Raw genomic sequence first — 22,234 nt, 5'->3', positions numbered from 1 at the left:
GTTTTGCCTGGGGACCAGACGAAGTTTCGGTTATAGAAACAGAAATTAAATAAGATTCAATAAGAACTGAGATTTTGTTTTCCTTCTGCTCTTTTCGCGTTTACTCTTTCCCGAGCGTGTTTTGTAAAAAGTTATTTTTCATAAATCCGTTTCTTTCGCGAAGGTATATTTTTACAAGCGTTTCTGATAAACCTGTTTGTTTCAGCTTGCTTTGGCGCACATTGCTCCGCAAACAATCAATCCGGAAAGACATCAAAGGACATCAAAGACGATTTTCGTGGTGCAAACAGGGGGATTTCCCGAATTCTCGCCGACACGAAGCTACAGGTTGTCCCGGTGTTCACCCGGCGAAGACGCCGAAGATCCGATTCTTTGCTCGTCGATTTAGCTCGTCGCGCGCGCTTTATCACCACACGACGCGTCACCTTCCTCGGCATCGACGGCGGAAGAGTTTCACTGTCGAGGCTTAAGAGTGCAATTCGCAATGGATGGGGAATAAAGTGGGTGGGCGAGAGGGAGTGAGGGCGGTGAATGCCTCCAGGCAGGAAATTCTCCGAGAACCCGCGAGAAAGTTAGATTGCTGAAATAGTTGCCGGCGTTCTTATCTCTGTCGCGGCTGGTGGCCCGGCTCGTAGAAGAAAAAACCGAGTAGAAGAGGGTGCGCGAAAGGGATATCGGGCGAGAAACAGACGGACAGATGTATGTATGTATACGTGTAAAGAGGGAGAAAAAGGGGGGAGGGGGAAACGTACGTTCCGGTTCGCGGAGCGGCGCTGCGGGCGAAAATTCGCAGCTAATTTATGTGCCAATTAATTGCTAATTAAGGCGCCGCTTTTTCGGGCGAATTAAATTCTCCGAGCGAACCGCCGCGACGGTTTAGATAGAGGCACAGCGGCGGAGAGCGAGAGCACAAAGGCGCCCTCCTCGACGTTCCAACTAAAAGTTGACTCTCTCTTCCCTTCTTAACTTGAACTTGTACTTTTCTCGCTATCGTTCTCTCTCGGTTCCACACTCGAAACTCCCTCGAAAAGTGTTCATCCCGGTGACGCCTCGCTCTTCTCCACTTCGAAACTTTCGCCTCCGCGCTTTTTCATTGCATATCAAGCTTTAATCGGTCTGCTCACGCGGATATGCCGGATGCGAGAGATCTTTAACGCGATTAGCCACAGACTTGGAAAGAATTTCTAGTGGTTTCTTAGTCATTGCGATCCCTCAAATGATAGCCGAATCGAATGTCGCAACAATCCGAGTCATAAATTATCACATTTTTGTTAAAGTCAAATTCCCCCCAAAGTTACGCGAAAAGCTCCCTATTCATTATACGCTCTTGTGTTATTGAAATTTCCGATTCCCATCTCGTTCCTTCAAAGATCACGCGATCGAACCTCCGAAGCTCGATTCGCTCGTTAATTCCCGCTGTCGAGCAATTCCGTAATTAGAAGCTCCATCGAATTTTCGCCCCTTTCGATAGGAGAATTCCCGTGAAGGAGACAATTTCGTTTTCTACCATCGCGAACACGTAGCCAACTATTACACAGCTTCGCGGACCGTTTTCCAGACGAGGGTAAGGTTGATTTTCTATCGGTAGTAGCTCGAAAACTCGCCCGGAGGAGAGCGCGAGGCTTGTAATTTTACCCCGATGAAAGTGGCAGCCAACTGCAGACGCGCTTCCACCGGGAGAGATGTTTATGCGTTTCCTCTAATTCCTCGCTCCTCGAATCGTCCTCTTGCTCTCGACTTTCGCGCAACATCGGGGTTCAATTGTAAGGGTCGTTGCGAGCTTCCCCGGCCGTTGATTCCGCCGAGAGAAAAGCGCCCGCGAAAGCAGGGTGTGGAAAAGAGAAAGAAAGGAAGGAAGGGAAGGAGAGAGACGGCCGGAACAAACAAACGGGATGGAGAACGGCGAAAGAAAACAAGCCCTGCGCGTACGAAACAAAAGAGTCCCGCGTGCTCGAAACAGAAATCCCGTCGCCCTTTTTCTCTGGGGTAAATGTTGTCCACCTCCGGCGCCTACTGCGCGCTCTCCAGCCCCGCAACCTCCTCTCCTATACTCGTCCTCTCTCGTGCGGGTTTACATCATTGTTACAATGGCCGGGGATTGACGGTTCGCCGAGTCCCTTCAGGCTCTTCACGCTTCGGTGTGTCTCCAGCGCCGATATTTCCGCCCGAGCTCTTGCGCGATGCTCATCACGGTTAATCGATTATACCCGGGGTCGTTAACAACGCCTGACCTCTTTCAAGAGCAAATCGCGACCAAACTCATAAGTCATAGAGTGAACGTCACCGCTGCGGGAAGACCGGAGATCGATATTACAATTAGTATTTCTCACGTGTTACATTACTTATATCATTCTTACTCGTTAAGGCGACAAATATCGAGGTTCGATTCGAAAGAAAGTCTACGATAGCCGTAAAGTATGCAGTAAGGCTGAACAATAATAAACCAATTGGATTCTTATAGTCCAAAAATAATCGACTGTGGTCAGTTATTGTTTACTGCATATTTTACGATTGTTGTAAACAATCCTTGAATCAAGAATCGTACCGCGCAAACCAGACAAATCGTCTTTTTCACGTAATTTAAATTTATGCAGAGCTTCGAGTGATAACATTCTATATAATGTGTGTAGATAGATAACGATATAATGTATGTAGAACGCGTGTGGTATACCTCAATTTAGGCAGCCTACATAAGAGTGATATAGTTGCGAAAGAGCGCTTCAAATTTATTTGTTATCGTTACTTGATCGTCCGATAAAGGCACAAACAAATGTTTTGATTATTAACGAAACATAATGATATATCGAGTTATGCGAGTGAACATTAATGAGAAATATTTACATTTTCGTAATCAATATGATAATCTTATACTTAATTGACAATCATTGCGGATTGTAATTAATATTCTGCATTGGCGTGCTTCAATATTTCAATAGAAATCTTGATGTAATATTCAAATTGTGATTATCGCATCTTGCGTTAATAGCATTTTTCAAGTTAAACTCTGATTTTCGCGTGTATATAGATTAACTTTGCATTATCGTGCACAGCAACTGACAATGATCGTTCATTGCAATAAGTGCATAGCTTACGGTTTCGAAACATACAATTTTCCGAAAATGACACGTTTGAATTTCAAAAGTGGCGCGACTCGGTAAATTATTTACTATATTTTTGTAAAATAATGAACGCAAATATTCGATTGCGTCTGGTGTTTAAATTTAATAGGTTTTATTTTGCCCATTAGCTTTTATAATGTCTGTCCACAAAACGTGTAATGTCACAAAAAAATGAATGCATACGGAAGATAAAAAAATATATAATAAAATAAAATCTTTTATCCGATAATATTCCCGCAGATCCTTTTACATTATGTTCCGTTTGAATATTTTATTATTAATATAAAGGTGATATTGACAATTGTATTCCGTATGCAATGTTGCAGAAAATTCACTTCATTTATATATGAATGTTTCGATAATTTTCACCTTTAGCTCATTTTTAACAGTTTTATTCACAAATGAATGGATACCCCAGTTTAATTCCGCGTCTTCCTCAATCTTCTTTTAATGCTGGTTATTTATTAGCGAGTGTATCAGTGCTTTCTCGTATTCGCAACGTTTTAAATTCAGAACCCCGTTTCTCTGTCCAACTACGAACGCAAAGAATCATCAGATTAAAATTTTCCGAAGGAATATTTTCAATGACGTCCAAATAGAATACGCTACGCGTGAACGCGAAGCTGTTATCATAATTAATTTTGAAAAAGTGTTCCCGGATGCTAACAATTCTACGACTGGAAATCTGGAAACAGCGATTTACATTCCGCGCGTGATCATAAAGTCTGCGTTTTCTTAACTACCTCGTAATATGGCTATTGGCACGCAAACTCGAGTCAACATTTCCATATAGCGAATACGATCGGGAGCGCCCGGCACTTATTTACGACGTCTATCGAGGCGGCTTTAGTTTCCGCGTAGACTCGTTTTTCCCAGCGCGCTCGATCGCTTCTCGAATTAAAACGCCCGACTTGGCAAAAGTTCCGTCCGAACTACCCCGCCCAAAAGGAGAACGGATTCTCTCGCGGAGAACCGAAGGAAAGGGGAGGCGAGAGATCCGGTTGTTTTCTTCGGGATTTTTCTTACGCGTCCGACGAGAGCGCCCGCCGGCAAAAAAGTCGCTGATGGCGAATCGCATCGACGACGTAAAGTCAGATACCGGGAGCTGCCACGACAGAAAGAAATCTCGATGTGGCTTGTTAATTAAGAATCGGATTTAACCAATATTCCGGATCGCTTAGTTCCTTGGTCGGCGGACTTTTTAGCGGACCGTCGCAGTTTTGAAACTTGAAGCGAACGGCAAAACAATTAGCGTAAATTTAACCGCGTCTTGCATTCGTCGGAGCACTTTCTCGCTGCGGCCGAATCAAAAGTTGAAAATCGTTAGCTTCCACCGTTATGGTGAAAGTTGGGCGATGTAATTAAATAATAACGGAAGGAGGGGGCCGTGTTGACTCGTGAAATAAATAACGGGGATGCGCGTGTACATATTCCAGACGTAGAAAGCCATCTTTTCGTTTCGATCGAGGAGAAATCGGCTCCAAATTGATCCGTAAATAAAAGGGCGGTTCACTGGACTGTAAAAATCGATTGCACGACTCGCTTCTCCGATCGACGAGATTAGATCGTCAAAGACGAAAGAAGCGTACTCGCCAGAAGTAAGAAATTTAAATGAATATTACAACGTCTCATTAAAATAATGCCATTGTTATCGGAACGCATCAATCCCCGCGTTCGTAGCGCTCTTAATTACCGCTGTGCGAGCTGCGGCAAAGCGGAAGGAACAAGGTAACACGGCGTTTCCCTGTAGAAGCATTGTTCATTCGTTATTCGCGCCTGTGCAGGATTTAACGCAATTTCCATTTTGAATACCGTCGACCGTCCGTCGCGTTCTTACATCGGGCGCCGATTGTACGGCGGCAATTAAAACGGGATCGTTGCCCGCTTCTGCCGGTACGGTGGCCAACACGGCGCTCCGAAAGAATTATTTCGTAAGAGTTTCGAGAGGAGATGAGCAATTCCCCGCCAACTTTCGATGCGGAGAGTGCAGAACGAAGTGGATAGTTCGCCCGACGCGGGAACCAAAGACGCCACTTAGTCCTCGTGCAAATTTAATTTCAGCTTCCTATAGGACGCGAAATTGGGACAGCATCATCCGCAGGGGTTAATATACTTTGCGCGCGATGAATCGCGCCCCTCGAATGAAAGCGCGACTCTACCCGTCTCTCACCACGACTTATCCCTCGCGAAATCGAACGTGTTTTACGCTCGTAGTTGATACTTTCGGAACTTTTGTATGGGTCTGTTTTGTTCGCGGGGAAGGAACATCGATCCAAGACACGTCACCGGAAAACGACATTATCCCGTCGAGAGAAACGCAACCAATAATTCAACGACCGAGTTTTTGTCGTGCACGCGCAAGAAGTACAGCCGCGCTTCGGGGAATCCCGGAGTGAGGAACTGTCGTGTCGTTTTCTCACGTAAATCGACCAATTTTTGTCTTATTACTTGCTGTGGCGCGCAAACGCATTGAATCCACATATTGTCCGGTGTTCTTGCTCGAAATTCAGACGTTTCCTTTCGCAATGTTTCTGAAATATCGATACCGGTTCTTTGCTCCTTTCAGAATGCGTTTATGTCGACGTTTATAGCTCTCGAAACTAACACTACACAAAGAAAAAGAAGAACTTATCTGTGTCGAGCAAACTTTGCACACGTGCATTCCGAACTGCAACATCTTTTCCACGGAGATGCGCGCCATTGAAAATGCAATCGTAATTTCGATATGAACGAATAAAAATAATTCGCGGCACGATCGAGGATGCAATTACGACCGGCGGCGAAAAGTTGCGGAATAAAACCGCAATGATACGAACGAAAACCAGTATACCGTAGTATTTCCGGCCACGTATCCCGAAATGGTTTTCAGATTTTTGCCGTAAGAAAGAATGGCAGTGCTGCGCACGACGGGGAACGAATTCTCATGAAAATTCTACAACGGCGATGGGGGTGTTTCCCGTAATGCCCGCTGATCCTTACATTATATCCGATGTTCCTCGCGCATCACTTCGCATTCATTGCCGCTATTGTGGTTTTACAAGCGTTCAATTTGCCCGATACAGACGCGGGACGTGATCGCGAATAGACCCGAAATGCAGCGTCGAATACGTTGATATCGCACGGGATATCCCGGCTTTATCGAATGACACTTCTGAGTAGCGGATGTAGTTTGATGAATTGCAAGTAAATTTAATCCCTTAACTGGAATAACCGCACGACACGCGCGTGCCGACGTATAATTATTGTTTTTGATAGGATGTCACCTAATTGTCAAAAATACATAGCCGGCCGACAGAAGCATAACAAATTGAACAAATATAGACCGGCCGCGCGCTCCGGTCCATATTTCAATTATCCGGCCAATCGTTGGTGCGTTTTTGTTTTCTGAATACGCGTATCATATAACCGCGCGCGATCGTTACGTCATTATATCATTACATGCCTCGGCTAACAATTAATCGCATTATCCGAATGAGGCTTTACCGCGAGCTTGCAGGTATTTATCGTATCAATGGATTGGATAACGAAGTTTGCGCGGTGTACGGTCGATATGGCCGACATGAGCTTACCGGCAAATAGGGAAGCGCATGTGCCTCGCGAAAATATCGCTCCTCTAAAGAACGTTGTTCCTTCCGGACGGTAATCAAGGTGGTCGATATCATCGGTAGCACACTCGCGAACGCGAAAAATAGTTTCTACGAAAGAGGAGGAAGGGATGATTTCGCGACGGGAGCGAGAGAAAAAAAGGAAAGGAAAATTCGTGGGCTTAAAAGCACGCAGCGTCCTAATCGCGTCAACTCTCGAGCGAGGGACGCGCTTGGTGTTCTTACAGTATGCCTCGCGATTCAGTGTGTAATTAGCGAGCGAGCGTGCGCGCACCCTCGACCTCCTTTTCGCCGCGTACAATTTCAATTTGACCTTTAATTCGCGATTACATAGAATGAACTTCGTCTTTCATGAAAAAGCTTTCCCGTGCGTCCTTAAAAAAGAGTTCTCCTCCGACCAGCCGGCAAAAGCTCGCTGAATTATTCCGCGAGCGAGCAGGAGCGCGTAGAATGACGACACCGCGACGCGGTCGACGTATCGCCGGCGAAATTATTTTCAGCGTCATATAGGCTTGCTCGGTCGACGCGCATTAATGATACGCAAATAAAACAGGAATAAAACTGGCCGCGCGACGAAAACTGTCGATCAATTTGACGAATGCTGATTTCACGGTGACCCGCGCGCGTGCGCATATTATTGCGCCTGTGGGAACGCGCTCATCTGGCCGAATCAACTTTACAACAAATAAATTGAAATCGTGGCGGAGGTTTCAGAGAATCAAGTGAATATCCGTGATTTACGAGGAGCGACCGGCCCGGCCGCCGGATGAGAGCAGCATTGGCAGGAAATGCCCGACGATCAAAAAATGAAAAAAAAAAAAAACTGCCCGACGTGCATATTGGATCACGACTGTGTGAACGAACGGAAACAAGACGGAATAAAGAAAGGTCGAAAACACGAGTGGACAAGAAGCGTTGGGCGGTAAGGACAGCCCGACGACTTCTGTTCTTCTGCTACGGAGGGAATACCGCGAATTACGAGCAGAAATATTCACGAGGCGAAATCGAATTAAAAAGGGCGGCCAAGCCAATTAAATTGTTTCGCGAAAGTTTCGCGAGATTCCGGGAGAAGGGTAAGATTTCGCGGCGTTTTTCCCTTCATTACGCCGCCTGCCGTCTGGTCGCCGAATTAAACGCCATTATGCCGCCCGTTTCTCCGTACAAATGTCGCATAAATAAAGAGAGGTAAAGGAAAGATGCGAGCAAAGTTTCCGTTTTATTTCAGACGGATTTACCTTGCCGCATCTTGCCGCGGCTCCAAAGATTTCGGATCGCGCGAGAGGCGATGTTTATTCGCTTTTAGTTGCGAAGTTACAAATGGACAAGCTCGATCATTTATAACCCGAAAGTTACTGCAACTTGGAGCATTTTCGTCTTATTTTTTCGATCTTGATTAAGCTCCAGAATGCGTTATCAAAGTATTATACGACAGCTTTACGATATCCAGTATTAATGATAAATGATACATCGTCCATATCGGCGACTTGGAGCATGAAAGTACGTTTAAGCGAGGTTTAAATCAGTAAACAGTTTCAAAGCCGTTATCCGCGCAGTGCAGTCAAACTCTGCAGGATAGGAAGCTTAAAGCTTCGAACGTTACCAAACGGTGGCAGCTGTCCTGGAAGCTACCTTAAAATATTAAACGCGACATCGTACACCCCGATAACGCTAATAGTTATTACGCTGTGCCGTCGCCAAAAAATTGTTGCCGAGAAACAAGAGGCTTGTTATAAAATACAAGCCGCGAGTTCGGCGCGCCCTTCTTCGAAATCATCCGATAGGAATAACGCAAAAAGATAAACCAGCTTTACCAGCTTTACCAGCGTATCGTATAACCTAATCCTTTTAAGCCTGACAGCGAAAATTATGCCGCATGGCGTATAAGAGCTCTCATTTCTTCCTCTTTCACGTGACGCCATTGCAAGATACGATATAGCGACAAGGTTGAGTAGCGTGCGTATGTTTCTTCTCTTCGCGCATACATCATGTGCAAGCACACTCTTCAGTTCTGAACGCGCGTTTCACTTTTCCTTTCCATCAAGTGACACACGATTTCTCCTTTACTTACGCGTGCATTTGACTTCGAGGAAAAAAAGTCAAAACGATCGTCTACTTTCACTGTAGAATCGGCTCATCTCGATGAATGAAGCGAATACTCGTTCACTTACCTTCGTAACCGGTGAGTGTCGCCTCGGCCGAAACCGCGTCGCCGACTCCGTTCTCAGCTAGGCACTCGTAGTTGGTATTGTCGCGTTGCGGCTTGACAGGTTCGATCCGCAGTAAAGCACCATTTTCATACGGGTGCACCACATACCGGGATTGGGATTCTGCCGACATAAGACGGAAGATTGAGGCGGACGGTCACGCCGTGAAAAGGAATACACCCGCCACAAAAGGCGAGAGAATGCCGGTCGGGAGAGCGCGCGAAAATGATCGGCGGTTCGCATAAGATCGAAAATTGCGCCGTTGCGGAATCTAATAAAAGGGGGTATGTGTGTCCTCTCGTATCCAATTCCGCGGACTGAGAAATATTGAATGGGAATTGGATCGCGCGTCTGTATAAATTTCGAGCGGCTGGGTCATCCCTGTTATCGTCCTCTCTCCGCCGCCATCAATTGACGTTCAGAATGTTACAAGCGGTCGCTGGCCATTATCTCGTCGGATCGTCGAGTCGTCGACGAATGTGGACCGACGTGATCGCTCGGGTACATACATTCCGCGGATCAGCCCGAACATTATGCGAAACCGTCGCGGCGTCGTCACTGAGATCGCCTCGCGGGATTTGATGCTACCTTTCGAACGTGCGATCCAAATTGCTGCGGATTTCGCGATAAGTCGCTCGTTTCGTTGAAAATACCTCGCGGATAAAACTAGTTTACGCGATTACCACCCGCAGTAGCTTTCGCATCGCGAATTTCTAACAGAAGACGTGACATTTTTAGGGCGATATTTTCGACGAAAAAATCGGATGCACCCGCGATACGCCACGGAATCCAACGGTTGATTCCTGTTAGCTACGAGCGTGAAAATCAGTTGGGGAAAGAACAAGCACGAACCGTAACAAGGTCGGGGCAAAGGGAGACGCGCGCGGCGATAAACGAAAAATGCACTTTACAAGGAGGGAAAATACGAGAGGGAGCGCGGGTGAGAAGCGACGAGGTGGATGGAAAAGCTCGAGCGAGCGGGGAATCTGGGTCGCGGGACTTTTTAATTTCGATAAAATTTTCATTCCGCCCATTCTCATGGCGGCTGCGGTCGTTCCACATCCCGAAGACGCGCGGGATCGGGACGCCGCGGAGGAGCGCGCATTTTCAACGGACGGATCCGGAGATACGAATCGAGAAAGAGGGTGGTGGAATCGAAAGTGCGAACTCACGTGAAATTTTCTTGCCGTTCTTCCGCCAGTGTATCTGGGGCGGCGGCGCGCCTTCCGCAGTGCAGTAGAAGCTCGCTATTCCGCCCGCCTTCACCTGCTGCGACTGTGGCCTCACCAGGATCGTTGGTGGACCTGCGAACAAAAGATCGCGGGGGATTCTCTGATTAGACCGGACTCACAATAGGATTGTCGTTTATCCCTACGTGGTATGGTAGTCACGCGGCGCGAACGCCCTTTTAGACTCATTTCGTGTAACAGAAATACATTTTTTTTCCTTTGTGTCTTTCTCTTCTCGACCGTACAAAGCGCTGCGAGTGCTCTTAAAAATTTCCCGTAACATTTATTTGACATTTGTTCATCGCCAAACTTAACTATGACCTGGAAATATTCTCTTACAAACGATGATAAAACTATTTCCATCGCTGCGCTCTTTTGTTGCTTTGACACAGATACACAAAACTGTTTTCGCGCTGAAAATGTGATTTTCAACATGTATCATTCGCGTAATCTCTTTTATACCAGGTCTTTATTCGCGCGAAATAAGGAGTTATGAATTTTATGCGCAGTAAAAATATCAATACCCTTGTTCGGAGAATTCAGCGCCGAATTTCAGCAGGGTGAAATTGTGGAACTGCACCCGGGTTAAGATTATTTCACCTATTTGCGCTGGAGATCGCGTGATTTTTCCATAAAGAATCAAGGAAAGTCGTATAAAACTAAATCCTACGTTCATGAAAACTGCGCGTTTCAACGTATCTCTCACTGTTGAAATTTAAGTAAAAAGTTCTCGGTTGCGCTCGCCCGGTCGGCGTGGAAAACGTTAATTTGCAAAGGAAAATTGCAGCGCTCGGTTACGCAGATATTTTCTTTCCGCGTCGGCTGCCGTGGTAATTAGTCTACTTCTCGCAATTCGGGTCATTAGTCTACTTTTCATCATTTAGCTGGAATGGCTTTCGTAGGTTTTGCTTAAAATCCGGAAGGATGACGACACGTCGAGGATCGTCGAGAGCTTCACGCGGAATCCGAAAAATCGCGGTACTCGGACAGCGTGGAGGGAGGGAGTCCGCACCTTTCTCGAAAAAGATCTCGAGAATAACGTCCCCGATAATTGTATCGGGTTTCCGTTTGCCGCCTTCTACGAATTAACGTCGTAAAAGTCCGATCTGATTGGGCTCGCGAAATTTATACTCGTCGGCCGTATCTCTCCCGTCATCGATCGCGACGGCGGCGGCTGCACGAATGCACCGGGCCAGAAGTCGGTGACCGAAATTAGTGGATTTAGTGCGGCGGGAAGTCCAAACTGCCTCCGCCGCTTTTAACCCGGGAATAAAGAGACGGCCGGTGCAAGATGGATGGACGTGACGCGTTCCTTTGTCGAGCCGCTTCGCTGTGGCGTCCTTCGTAACGGGGGAACGTACGCACGTAAAAGAGATTCGCCCTGGGAGAGCGACGGAGCGGCACCGCGCGCTATCGTCGTGCTAAATTGGTCTCGGAATTTTGCGATCCGGCCGAACGAGAAATCGATGCGTCGTTTATGAGCGGCTTTTCCGCGTCGATATCGTGCGCAGTTTTTATCTTATCTCTTTATGGCCGAACGTAACGCCGTTCTTCGAGACTCGTGCGCTTTTCATTCCAGTTTGGCGGTCCGCGCGCCGAAACGATTTTATCGTCCGTCCCGCGAGTGCGAGACTAATGGATAATAATAAAATGTGTGATTTTCCAGCCGAGGTGCTAAAGGAATGTTTATCTCGGCGCTGTCGGGCTAATGCGAGCGTTTATACGATCGTTTCACGGCCGAAAAGTGTCGGTCCGACGAGCGTTAACGGGTGCGCGATAAACTCGCCGTCTGCTGCTTGCCGCGGCATCGGCCTCTCTCCTCTTTTTAGATCATTAGACGTACTTTTACGACGTCGGAGTACACCGCACACGCGGTAAAAAACTTTTTAATCCGAAGCGCAATCGCTTCGTGAGATCCCACGCGACCATTTTATTGGAGTGCTTTTAAACCGTCGGGTATCCGTCGTATCACGAAAGTAGCAGTCTTTATCGGGCGTTAAAGCAAGCATATATCGGGAAATATATGTAATAGCGTTTTATCGCGTCGAACGCGACGTCGTGCAACGAACACTTTCCGTTTTCAACGAGCGCACAGGACTTTCATCTTCGGAAGAGGTAACGAATCGCGATACTACAGGAAATATCGATTAATATTTTAGTTCGTGAAGAAGAGGGGATATAAAAGCGGTATAAAATATATGGAATAAGTTTCGTCAACGACGAGCTTTGAATTTTTAAAGGGAGCAAATGTGACGAAGGGAAACAAACGTGCAAACTAATTTTACGAAGGTTCCTCGGGAAAGAAACGGAAACAAAAATGTGACCGAGGGACGAGTTCGTCGGTCTCGCGATGAAAAATTAAATGCGCGGGAAAGCGTATGTACAAGAGACTCGAGGATTCCACAGTTGACAGGTACGACCACTCTAATCTGCAAACCGAGCTTGGCCGCCACTTCACGCACGTACGCGCGCGGCGTAATTTAAGCTAAATATTATTCCGCCGACGAAGCACGGGTAATTTTTGATCGAATTGCGCATTCGGAATTACACTTATCCGGACGCATTGTACCTCCGCGCGCAATTGTCGTTCTACCGGAATTGCTCGTAACAGGTCCATTAGTCGACCATGCCTCTGTCGCGTACACACACTCGCACGTGCGCACCGACGCGACTTATTCGCGACGATGCTTTTTATACAATTTCCTACGATTTTATCCGATATATGACTTTTACACGCCCGTGTCGCGAAAGAACTATACCGTGTGTTTATACGTGGATAAAGTAATTATTATGTCGTCCGTCGCGTAAACGGATATATAATAATTCACGTTAACGAGTCGAAGTGATTCGTTAATTAATCGAAATGCATCTTTTATTACTCGCACGAGGTATGCGAAAACAATCGCGTTTATAATATTACGAAAAACCATCCCGTGATATTTTACGAAGCATCCGAATCGAGTTTTGTCTTTCTGCTGAATCATACGTCGTTAAGTTTGAAAAGGTTTTACGGCGCGCGTAACCGAACGTTATTTTCGAACGGCTAGAATCTCCGAAACTCCCGCTTTATACGGACGAGCGATGCTAGATGCACTCGTTAAATTCCGACACAGTGAATGTCGAGTCTATTTCCCGAGTGTAGCGGTTTTCGATCTTCCGCCGTTAAAAGTGACCGTTTGGCCGATTCGATTAAAAGAATGAAAAGGGAAACAGAGGGAAGATAGGAGGGTTTTTCATCGCTTACGACGGAAGAACATCTCGACTAAAACCATCGGACTCAGTCACCGATCCGAAACGTGAAAGTAGAGTTAAAAGTGCCGATATATTCCATTTTTCTTATTTAATTGACCGGATGATTCACACATGTATTTATTTGCACTGTTTTTCAATGCTCGTTGAAATGGTGAGACTGCTCGGTAATGTTTTAAATAATGTTTCTCGTCTAGAAAATTGGATAATATTGTTGGAATGATCGCGTATAAATCAGGCGTATAAATCAGGATCGCAAAGCGTCTACATATGCAAACGACTGAGAACGTCCAGCTAATTTCTGTTTCATCTGTACAGATCGAAATTAAGCTGGTGAACGCGCGCGCATACATTCATTGGCTGCAGTCGTAAACGTATCTAGCACAGGCTATTAACCTATTATATTCCAATAATTGATTTATCATACGTGACTGCTAGCTGGAAATATACGTCGGAAATACAATGGGATAGTCTTTATGAATTTCGGTCCAATTGTGGCGAGATTTAATCTGGCAATATTTTTGATAAAACGCATTACGGCGCGCGCTCGAAAATCCCATTGAATATTTACGGGCTAATTCACTTTAGTCGCTGACGTTTATCTATTTGAAATTCCTCCGTGCCTACCATTTCCTTTCGGCGCGTAAATCATTTCCGGCGAGTCGATGAAAAGATCGCGGTGGGGTTCAATGAATGTGATTTCGCTGGGAACGATAAAAGGAAAAGCATGCGGGAGGAGTGGTGTAGAGGCACGTTGTCAAGGTGGGAGTAATAGCTCCGCTCGAAAAATATTGAAAAAGCTTGCACGTGCCCGCCATCCGCCACCCCTTTCCTGAGAGTCTCTCGCGCGCGGCCGGGTTGCACGCGAGCCGGAGTGTACACAAAGATTAAACGCCGGTGAAAATTAGATTGCGAAAAGCGAGGCATGCCGCCGTTGCATCCCGCGAAATGAATGTCGGACCGCTTTTAGAGAGAGAAAGAGAGGTGAACGAGAGTGGCATTCCGGGGGAAGAAGGAGATACTACTGGTGGAAATGAAAATGCTAGCGTAGGACAAAGACTTTCAGGACGCTTATCCTAGGGAAGCTATCCGCGTGAAATTCTCTGTGCAACACGCGGGAAAGCATTTCGCGTCGCGCAATAAAGTCATTTTGTAGAGAGTCAAAAAGTACGCCGTAATCAAGGATACGGACGACGCGTAACGTAATTTCGTAATAAAGACGAGCGTCAGCATTCGAAGGAATTGTTCGATATTAAGAACAGACCCGACCGCAGAAAAATGCGCCAATATCTCATACTTAAAGTTTATAGCTATTCGGCTCAGATAACTTGAAGAAAAAGTTTCGCTCCCGGTGTCGGTATTACATTTTATAGCCCGCCACGTCGTAATTGAAAAAGTAGCCGATAACGGAGCAATCTGCATGCGATTTGAATAACATTACGCGTTACTGACTACCGAACGTATTATAAAATCGATTCGACGCTGGAGCGAGCGATGCATCGCGACATCATGAAAGAGGGTTTCTGAGCGCCGTCACCGCGCCGCTCTACCGCCGGTGGTAATTAATTTATTCGTAGGATTTTCAAGCCACGAAGGTACGGAGAAAGAGCGTCGAACCGGCCATCGGGAGCCCGCGTGTCGCTTCAATCAATCTCATCGCACGTAGAAATCTCCGAATGATGCGACAGGTACTACCGCTAATTAATATCAAAATAGGGCGTATTAGAGCCCGTGATTCTCGGCCCGTCGGAAAATGCGCGCTCACCGTGCAGGAATATTACTGAAAATACGCGGCAATTACATTAACGCGTTTCCCGCGGGCTGTCCAGGGCGAGTTTTGGTGTCGAATCGCGAAACGAATACAGGATGCGTTTAAACGGATCCTGATATACGTTCGGCCCCTAAATAACACGTAAACGTGGCACGGCCTGGCGGGCCGCGGGCTCATTTATGGAAACGAAGCGGCTCAGTAATTACGGATCGGGAGTCATTTCGAGCCGGCCGCTACTACGACCGAATTCGAAAGAGGACGGACTCTACGGCGGCTCGCTCGAAATTTCGAGGTCCATGCTCGTCGGGTCGATACGCCGTGTGCAATTTCCGATGCAGCTGCAGGTCCGTCGCGTCGGTGTCGTCTCTTTTCCTCTCTCTCGCGTTTGTCAGCCGTTCGGCGTTGATTGTAAACGCAGCCGTTTATACATGTGTGTGTGTGTGTGTGTGTGCGTGCGATGAGCTCGCATCAACGAATGATGACGCAGGGGTGAAGGGTATCCACAAAGGCGAGACGACCGTCGAAAGGGAGGGGCACCACCGGGCGACGGTACGGGCAAATGCACATACGCGCGAATGCAGGTTTATCATAAATAATTGCGCGGACCTTATTCGCATTTCGGTATCGAAATCCCAGGCTCGGTCATTCGTCCGACCGTGCGCGCTCTCTCTCTCTCTCTCTGCGTGCGTGCGATCGCACGACCTCTCTCGCCGGTTCGGCCGTACGGCAAATATTAATTTAATTTAAATGGGTTTCCATCCACGCTCTTCTGCGTGCTGACGTATACACATTTCAAACCCGGTCGAGTTAGGTCGAGCGTGGTGTAAGGGCGAGTTTGTGTCTCATTGTTCAGGTATGATGTGTTAACAACACCGAATGGAATCCGGTCTGTTAAAATAATGAAAATTTTCCACCGTTTTCATCGGCGCGCCGATTACATTCGACGTAATATGAGAAAATATGTACGCTCATTTGAATAAACATTGAACGAAATAAATGTAATTGAACAAAATATCGTATTAAATAAAACAAACATATTACGCGAGTCTCGAGATGTCTTTGCAATCGGCATCTGTTTCTTTGCAATTTTTGTTTTCGCAGACAGAGACGTAACGTTTAACTTTGATCAAGCCTTTCGAAAGAGATTGTTTACGCAACGAAAAGAAACAAATGCAAAGAGAATCAAGCAAGCATAGATCTGAAAGGTTGCGCAATTTGTCGGGTTATCATACCGCAAAAAATTAGATCTTAATTCTAAAGATAGCACGGTGAGGACTTTCTTTATATCGCGCGCGAGATATTCGCGTAAGAAATATGCGATCGTTCGGATTGCTTAAAGTGGATCAGTCTGAAAACAGACCGACCTCGTCTTTCACGAGTTTCAGCGCCTTCGATGGAAACGGTTAGATAGTGTAAAGACGGCAATGCATCGGGAATACTCGGTGACCTCGGCGTAATATATTTACAAGTGCAAACGCGAAGAAATCGCATCGCTTTCTTATTAAGGACGCAACACGACCTTCATTCGGCTAAAGACAGTCCCGTCAAATGCGAGCGTTTCAAGATTTTAATATGGGCCGACCGTGTATCGCGGTGCATTTAATTGAATCACGGCATTTCTCTCTCTCTCTCTCTCTGTTTTTTTTTTCTGTGACACGGCTGGCACAACTAACGAGGAGTCGCTCTCGCGGTTCCACGGCTGACGTCGCACGGTCGGAAAAATTGCAATTTATTTTCCTTTGGAATTAAAGCGTCCATTACAATGAAGCCTCGTATCCGCCAGCGCCGGGACCGGTTACTCCCCTATCCATCGCCTACCGTCGCCGGCACTCTAACCCCTTCCGCCGGCACTTCCGTTACCACCTCGGTCGCTCTTTCCTCCGGGATAAAGTTACGTCCCTGAAAGTGGACGGAGAAGCCGACGCCGGGCGCGATTTGTCAGCCAGGGATTATCCGTTTTCCGCGTTCCTTTAATGAGATAAACAACGAGAGATGGGCGGGCGCGCGCCGAGTAACGGGGGGAAGAATAATTTTCACGGCGACACGAGAAGACACAGCGGAAGATTCGTTATTCTTCCCGGGCGCGCTTCTTAATTTATTCACTCGCTAGCGCACTCGCTACAGACGAACAAACGCGAGCCTTCACACGACGCCTCTCATGATAAATGCTCTCGCATCCGCGAGAGATACCATCGCCGACGTTGTGAAAGGATTACCGTCCTCCTCGCGTACCATCCCGATTTCTTCTCGACTCAGACTCGAGTCTTGTTTTCACGGAGCCGATCCCTCGGACTCAACGGTATCAAAAGTCGATTTTTCAATTCTTCGCTGATGCATCGCTGACGCCACAAAGTCACACGGTATGGCACAGGCGGCCCTTTCCGATGCGTATGCAAAGCGATCGCGTTTAACCAACTTCTCGCCGAGAATTTCCATTAGTCAGAGAGGGACGATACGCTGGAAACTCGCGATGCGGTGTGGCGCGCTGCGGGCCGATGACGGGCGCGGAGTGCGGCTTGTTTCGGAGATACCAAGCCGTCGAATGATTTCGAATCAACGCGTCTGGTAGCGCGTATAATTCAATTTGAATATGTATACGAGCCTGCGGCGCGGACGGGCCGCGCGCTCACATCGGCGTTCCCATCGATGCGCTCGTAATTCCCCGCGCGCATACAGAGCGGGCTACTTCTCGCGCTCTCGCTCGTCTGATATAGATATTGCCGTTGAGTTTCAACCCTCTTCTGGCCTATCTTGCGCATTGCCCGCGCGGCTTTGCGTCGTTTCTTTTTCATTTATGTATCTCTCTCTCTCTCTCTCTTTCTCTCGTCAAGGCGAGAGCTTAGCGCGACGTGTCGAGAGTGCCCGGAGGTGGCCGGAGGTGTGCGCGTTTCCGCCGACGATGGATCATCGGTTACCGAGCACGTTCGTCGCGATACTTTAATCTCTTCCGCGCCCACGCGCGATAATACACGCGTTCCGTATCGCGCCGAAGATATTTCTATAACGCGCGACATCTCTCGCATTTTTCTTTTTTCTTCCCTTTCGCGTCAGTCAGCGGGGAGGTTCCCCTGGCTCTCAGGTGGCGTCACGAGGGTTTTCTTTACGAGCGGTGAGATGCTGATGGCGGTGATGGTGGCTGCGGATGGGGGCGAAAGGACGCACAAACTCCCGTGTCGACCGATCACCCTTCCCCCTCCGCTCCTCCCGTCGTGAGAGCGTCTCTGCGGGGGTGGATGGGTGGGTTGTGCGACCGAGAATGTCGGTGGGCCTGCACCGAATTTATGCAGATGTATGCCGGCAATATTCTAAATAAGTAGGTAGTAGGTACATCCTGCGCGCAGCTACCCCCTCGTCGCATCGGATCATCCGGCCGGCAGAATCCGACCGAGACCGATGCTCCGGCATCTTCGGAGGTCGTTGTAAAATCGCGACGGCGCTCACCGAGACAGTTCCGCGCGGTGGCGTCCCGACATCGGCGCAATTAACGTTTCTTAGACGCGTTTCTCCGAGTGTCCCGGCGACGGCGGCGCTTCTTGCGCCACCCGGAGAGAACGATCCAAGTCCCCGGTGGAAGAGAGTCCTCCTCTCGATTCGATGGACTTGAATATTCACGAGACCTCGTCGAGGTCGTTCTTGAATTATCCGGAGCACACCACGCGCTCTCGTTTTTTTTTTTTTTTTAATACTTCGAAAATACCCGTTGAAACGGCGGTTTACGCGCGTCGCTTGTTTATTTCTGAACGTCGGATATGACTGAGAATCGAGTCGAGCGGAGCTAATAACGCTTTCTCGTAACCTCGTTTAAAATGGTACGAGCAATTCGGTGCTGGACTAAGAATATGCATCTTCACTAATACTCTGAAACGTTCAATTTGCGGATATCTCAAAAATAACGTCCGCCATTGAAACGACACGGAATTAAGCTGCGCGCAATTTTCCTTCAATCATTTATCCGTTATTACGTTTTCTTTCCATTTGATTTTGCTTAGTCGCATGCACTGCGTATTTTTATACAACAGCTATCGCGGAGCCGATGATAAAAGATGATTGCAAATCACCGAATACTCACGCACCGTCCTGTTTGTTCGATATTCACACGACTCCCGCCATCAAATAACTTGATTCTCGTCTCCTTCCGTCCTTTCCTTAACCCGCCCCGCTTATTTAGAAACTCGGAGCACTTAACGGGATGAAGGGAGGGATAAACGCGTCGACGAATTTCGGCGGTCGAGTGCGCTCTCGGCGAGCGATGAGAGGGCAAGGACGACTTTCAATTTACGCAAGAACCACCACGTCACGTATGCGCATAGATTAGTAGGTCGCCCTGCGAGGCGAGAGCGACGTAGACGTAGCGCCCTAATCAGCACTTGGCGTTTTAACGCGGTTAATTGCGCTTCAATTAGCCAGGGGTCGTGCACTTTCCTCCCCCCCTGCTGCCCGGGAGGACTTTCTTGCTTCCCGCCGTTGCTCGCGCGAGCGGGGGAGGAACTTTCGCGATCGTCGAGCCGTAGCGTGCAATTAGGTGCAAAGTCCCGTGCATTAAGAAGACCGGCAAGAACCGTTAAAAGACATTGCCGGCAGAAGATTAGTCGACGATAACGTTGGAGTTACATTGCCGTTAAAGCGGCGCATTAGCGTAATGCTCGAGTGTGTTATTTTTCCCCGGGAAAGACGGTATCTCGCTCTCGCTTCTCGTTATGCGTGCGCGGTTATTCGAGACGGCGTGTTACGCGAACGCCGACGAACGAGAGAACGAACAGACGAATGGACTGTCGGAGGTAGACGCGAAATTACTAAGTAATCGTTCCGTCGCACGCAACGTCGAAGCGAAAGAAGGAGAGAGAGAGAGAGAGAGAGGGAGGGATCGCGCGGACGGAGCCATCGAAATTCGCCTTTTCGGACCGCAGCAGGCCCGGCGTATCGGCCGTGAAATAAATCACAGAATCAATTCTGATACATACCGGGTGGCGCCATAAATAAAAGTGCGGGCTGCCAGATACCGGCGCGCCGTAGATCGCGCGTGGCTACGTATACGGCCCCGCAGGGCGACGGAAACAAATGACAGCGCATAAGCGGGTGGAAACACTCGAAAGTCGGTTGTTGCCGCGGCGGCCGACACGGTGGTCACGCGGAATTTGAAATTCAAAGCGCTGGGAAAGCCGGCCGATAACACCGGGCGGGAGAGGGAGAGAAAGAGAACGAACGACCGGGGCAAAAATACACATTAGCGGATTTGAAATTTAGATTACAGCGGACCTCCGAAATTGAGTAGTCCGGGCTCGAAAACAGGCCGATTTACGAGGGCACAAGCGTATCCCCGAGGTCGGGCTTGTCTCGCGAGCGCGTGCCTCCAAACTTCCCGCGATTCTGCCGAGGATCGATGTTACGTGCGCGAGGTCCACTTCTTCTGACCTCGTTTCACGACCTGCGCGAGGTGTATTTTTGCCAACGAGCCGCGTACGGTCCACGTTTGTTACTTAGTTTACGTGTGCGCGAGCGCGAACGGCGCCCTAGATGTCAGCCCGGCGGATAACATCGGACGCCACCCTCGCTCGCGCGCCGCTGTTGTTTGTACTTACTTGTCATGTACGTGATGTATTGCGAGTCGCTGATGTTTCCTGAAAGAAGTCCGTTGAGTCGGGTCGTAAGTCCCCGGCGATACGTCGCGAGCCCAATCGCGTTGCGCGCGCCTTTCCTTCCGCTTTCGAACACCATGACGTGATATCGTTTTTCTCGCCGCTTGGTCAATATTCACCTCTGGCTTATTTAATTATCGGCTAATTATATCGCGGTTCTGAACTCCCTCGGAATAACGTTAAAAGTCAAATATCTTTCACACACGGCCGGGAGGGAGTCCGCAATGGAGTATTCGCGGAGCTTTCGATACCCCTCTCGAATTTCATCACCATCCTCCGTCGACGTTTCAGAGCCACGAAGGCATGCCATCGACACGCGACGTGCATCCCTCGATAATACAGTCGCGCTCTCGAGAGCCGCGCCGATCTCCTCCGGCTTGGAATATTCGCGTGTGTGAAAGCATCGGCACGAACCCTCAGGAGCGCGAGAAGGGGGAGGGAGTCGATGGTTTGCGAGCGACTTGGTCGGCGGCGGTCGTGAAAGCTCTCGGAAAAGCGTGAAAGCGCGAGCTACATTTCGCATGCACTCCCGTTCGCGGAATATAACCGTCGTCGATGACGATCGCGATATTTTTACGCGCGATATTTAGTATTCATTCTTGTACGGTCGTTCGACACTTCCTCCTATTCGCTCGAATAAATGAATCGCTAATGCCGCGCTTTAAAATTCAAAGTATCCGCGTTGCGAGAAATTACGAGGGGATATCGCGGTGTCTTGCCAAAAATTACAACCTGGGGAATCGCGCTTTTCGATTCCTATTATCAGCGTAATCTATTATTTATCACGCGATATTCGACAACTCGATATTCCAATCATTCGTACGCACGCGACATTAATATATTAGCGATACCGGTGAAATAAATAATTTCAATCACATGATTCATCATTCACCGGGAAAGTAGGTATCGTTTTTAATCCACCCCGCGTTTTACTATTTCATGCACTTTCCTTCGATCGGGCATCCGTCATCGGGATGCAATAACATTCAACGACGTTTAATAGTCCAGCGGACGACACTGCCGTAATAACGCGTTACTTCATGCATGAAGCGTAGACAAACAAGCGGATGCATACCGGGATACGCAATCGCGACGTCGCCATTTCGGCGCGCACGTTAACCTAACTGCTGTTATTCCGTCTTGTTTGCCGACGACGACGACGACATGTCGCGCGTCGTCCCATCGTCGAAGATTCTCTGAATAGAGCGGAATATTAATTTGGCGGGATTGTGTGTGCGTGCTTCCTCTCGCGCAAGCTCTGCGCTTCTCTAGCGCGAGACCCGGTGGATGTAAATTAACTTTGAGAAACAATCTTGTCGTTAACTCGGCGTATAATAACGCGGGCGTGGTATCGCTCCTATCGCACCCTCGCCGGATGCCTCCGCTATGCTCCCGTTATATACACGCGGCATACGCAGCCC

At 48.1% G+C, this 22,234-nt stretch overlaps 1 protein-coding gene across 5 annotated transcripts in view; it reads right to left on the bottom strand.

Moving 5' to 3' along the window:
* LOC106743275 (tyrosine-protein phosphatase Lar) overlaps positions 1 to 22,234 on the bottom strand; it is a 350,035-nt gene that overhangs the window by 91,955 nt on the left and 235,846 nt on the right. For all 5 annotated transcript variants that reach the window (XM_014616950.1, XM_014616953.1, XM_014616951.1 and 2 more), the window contains exons 4-5: positions 10,101 to 10,232; positions 8,893 to 9,051 (exon numbers count right to left, since the gene is read on the bottom strand). In XM_014616950.1, the coding sequence (XP_014472436.1) occupies positions 8,893 to 9,051; positions 10,101 to 10,232 (291 nt within the window). The remainder of the gene's footprint in view (positions 1 to 8,892; positions 9,052 to 10,100; positions 10,233 to 22,234) is intronic.

Source organism: Dinoponera quadriceps, unplaced genomic scaffold (genome assembly GCF_001313825.1).
Source record: "Dinoponera quadriceps isolate SergipeBrazil2010 unplaced genomic scaffold, ASM131382v1 scaffold616, whole genome shotgun sequence".
Classification (NCBI taxonomy): Eukaryota; Metazoa; Arthropoda; class Insecta; order Hymenoptera; family Formicidae; genus Dinoponera; species Dinoponera quadriceps.
Note: the sequence above shows the minus strand (reverse complement) of the source record. Positions and strands in the feature narration are given on the sequence as shown.